Source organism: Triticum aestivum, unplaced genomic scaffold, assembly GCF_018294505.1.
Source record: "Triticum aestivum cultivar Chinese Spring unplaced genomic scaffold, IWGSC CS RefSeq v2.1 scaffold38880, whole genome shotgun sequence".
Classification (NCBI taxonomy): domain Eukaryota; kingdom Viridiplantae; phylum Streptophyta; class Magnoliopsida; order Poales; family Poaceae; genus Triticum; species Triticum aestivum.
The window spans coordinates 3,102-6,428 of NW_025226331.1; the positions used below are offsets into that span (position 1 = coordinate 3,102).

At 47.5% G+C, this 3,327-nt stretch overlaps 1 protein-coding gene across 1 annotated transcript in view; it reads right to left on the bottom strand.

Moving 5' to 3' along the window:
• Positions 1–2,101, bottom strand: part of LOC123172582 (cysteine-rich receptor-like protein kinase 6) — a 4,173-nt gene extending 2,072 nt beyond the window's left edge. Inside the window, exons 1-2 of the mRNA XM_044589533.1 lie at positions 1,252–2,101; positions 235–363 (exon numbers count right to left, since the gene is read on the bottom strand). Of these exons, the coding sequence (XP_044445468.1) occupies positions 235–363; positions 1,252–2,044 (922 nt within the window). The 5' untranslated portion in view covers positions 2,045–2,101. The remainder of the gene's footprint in view (positions 1–234; positions 364–1,251) is intronic.
• Positions 2,102–3,327: the final 1,226 nt, after the last annotated feature.

Sequence of the window (3,327 nt, forward strand, 5' to 3'; positions counted from 1 at the left end):
AACATGTCTGAAGTAGAGCTACTCTGAGTATCTACAAGAGGAACAAAACAGCTGAAATTACGGTGGCTGTAATTCATCCATGACAAATATAGGTAAACTGTAGTAAACGGCGGTGGTGAAGTGTCATTGACCACAATAGGTCAAGTACTAATCAATCTAATATAGTGCATCCGGCGCCACTAATGACCTATGACAATATTTCAATCAGCGATTCCAGACTTTTGGAGAACTTACATGCCAGTAACTTTTTACTTCTTGTTCTCCTCCTCCAGCAACAAAGACACGCCACAATGCTTACAAGTAGAGCTGCCACTGAAGGTAGCACGATTGAAAGAATTTTTCTGGTTTCATTACTCTTCTTACCTGCAAATACATGCAATTCTCCTCATATCGAACAGTTAACATATCTTCTCAATATGTTCTAATCCATGTAACTGGTATGTTCTCAATATGCCAATTCTCTTAAGTTAAAATTGAAACCATTACTCGTGTGCATATATATTAACTTTTTTTCAAATGAAAGTATGATTTAAAAGAACGTCTTATTGTACATAAGGGTCAGTGGACATTTTTTTGCGAACGGTAGTTGCAATCAAAGCATATTGAGGTATGTTTAATTATTGCATATTACTAATTAGCATATTTTCACATATGCAAATGCAAATGTACGCTTCTCAACACGTTCTCAACATATTACTAGTTAACATATCTTCTCAATATGTTCTAATCCATGTAACTGGTCGAGAGCCAGTTATTTGTGTAAGTGATGGAGTAGTGATATTGTTAGTACAAAAAGAGGAGTCTTACTAACTGTTACTACTAGCTATTATGTTTATATATCAATTCTATATCTAATACTAACTCTTAGGAGGACTAGTACTAGTACTACTTATTTGTTGTATTGTTGAACAGAGTTAGTTACTAGTTGCCGGAAGAGATACTATAGAACTTTCCCTTGAGTTTTGCTTCATTACACCCCCTAGAAAATTTTACGGATTCCTAAGCAAATTAAAGGTGGAGATTAATTAGGGTTTACCCCTATAATAAAAAAGATTAGATAGTTCTGATCTCTCTTTTTTTTTTCTCAATTGGGAGAATAGGGATTGCGATTACTTGTCCGTGAATGCGAGAAAACTCTTTTTATGTAACTTTAAGACTTGTGTAAACTTTTAGGAGGCGCGCACGAGGAAGCAAGAGTGCTTTCTTAATTAGCAAAACAGAAAGGAAAAATCCAAGAATGAATTAACACACCAGGCGAGGTGCCCGTCAGCTGCAGCATGGTGACGCCCTTGTAGAACGGGTGTACCTCGTAGCGCACGCTGCATCGCAGCCCAGTGATGGTGGCGCCCTGCGTATTAGGGATGAAGGTGTAGGGCATCTGGGCAACCGTGGCGCTAAGGCAAGCACGGCACTGCCCATGCGTCAGGTCGGGCGTGCACCACACCATGCTGTAGATAATGGGGTAGGTCGCGTCGAAGCCGATGGTCCCGGTTGCGAACCTCCTCACCGAGTCTATGGTTTCCACGTACTCGACCATGGCGTCGAGGAGCTTGTAGACGGCGGCGTTGAACTGGCTGACGACGTCAGAGGTGATGTTCCCAGCATTGTAGAGCCGCATCACCTCGTCGTTGGAATTGGTGGGCGAGAGGAGCAGGTCTCGGTCGGAGAAGCTGAGGAGGCAGGTGTCGTAGAAGATGGTGGCGCCCCTGTTGTAGGGGCACAGGTCCTGCGCGTCCTTGAAGGTGGGGGCGATGCAGGCTTGGCAGGCGGAGGCGTCCTGGTCGCCGCGGCATATCCCGACGGCGTACGCCCTGTCCGGCTCGGCGCCGTTTTCGGCGGTGGCGAAGAGGCCAGGGGACGTGGAGATGTTGGTGGGTAGGCCCGCGGCGACGAGCCGGAGATTGCCCTGATATGCGCTGTTGGCCGTGTAGTTACCAGCTGTGCCGCATACCACCACCGGCTTATCGGCCGCGAGGGTCGTCAGCACGCCGGCAACCGCCAAGGCGAAGGCGACGACATGCACATGGCGGCGCATGCACATCATCGTGTGCACGGCACACTGAGCTAGAACAGTTAAAATGATGAAGCAGGAAGAAATGGGCGTGCGTGCCTCGCCCTGGACGAGGATGAGTCTAGCTAGCTAGCTGTGGTGGTGGTGAAGTAGGGCCCCCATGCATGGGGTATACTTGTATGACGTGTATTGACTTGACTTGCTGGCTAGTGGCGTAGTGGTCCTGTTGAGTTGAGTGTGAAAGAGGCACCGTTCACTTGTTGTGGGCCATGTATTGGAATCAACTGACCGGCTTCATATGGACAGACAGCTAAGACTAGCCACATTGGGAGTAACTTCGGTAGTAACACCGAGTCCAACTCAGCAAATTTGCTTATGTGACAATGAGTTAATGAGGAGAGATGTAGTACTAGTAACTTAGCTAGTTATTGTAACATCACATTTCCCAATGCAATATGAGTCTATAACCTAATAAATAAAGTTTTGCATGTTACCACACTTATGTTACTACTCATTAATGAAGTAGTAACATAGCCTAGGGATATGTGTATGTTACTAGTGTATGTTACTCTCCATTGTGGCTAGTCAAGGGCCGGCTCCGTGAATGGAACAGTCCCACCATTGAGTCAGCATCAAATCACCTATAGCCAGCAATTAGCGGACTATTGTACCACTAGTAGAAAACAGGGCTATCGTTCGGGCCTGGCCAGCCCATTAGTCCCGGTTCCTCATGAACCGGGACCCATGGGGGGATTAGTCCTGGTTCATGAGCGCAGGGGGCCGGCCGGGGCCCCGAGGGCATTCGTCCCGGTTCATCTGGATCCATTTGTCCCGGTTTTAGGCATGAACCGGGACCAATGGGCCGTGCTCCTGGCCCACAACCATTGATACCGGTTCATTCCTTGAACCGGTATAGAAGGGGTGGCTTTAGTTCCGGTTCGTGCCACGAACCGGGACAAGTAATTTGCCTATATATACCCATCGCCGCGGCAGAGCACTCCACAGTGCTCTGTTTTTTCAAGCCGGCGAGGGGAGGGCATTTGGGTGCTCTAGTTCACCTCATATGCACATGAGGTGTTCGATCAAATGCTCGAGCCACACTAGTTAATCTTTCTCCTCTCGAAACTCGACCTCCGAGCTCTATTTTCCCCGAGATTTGTCTAGGTTTAGCGGTCCGTCTCGTCCCGTCCCCGTCTTCACCGCCGTCGATCGCCCGCGCCGATCTCATCGCCGGCACCACCGTGGTGAGCCTCTAGTTCTTATCTTCTTTCTGAAAGGAAAAAATTCTTACTTCAGATAGATACTTGTCTAATTCT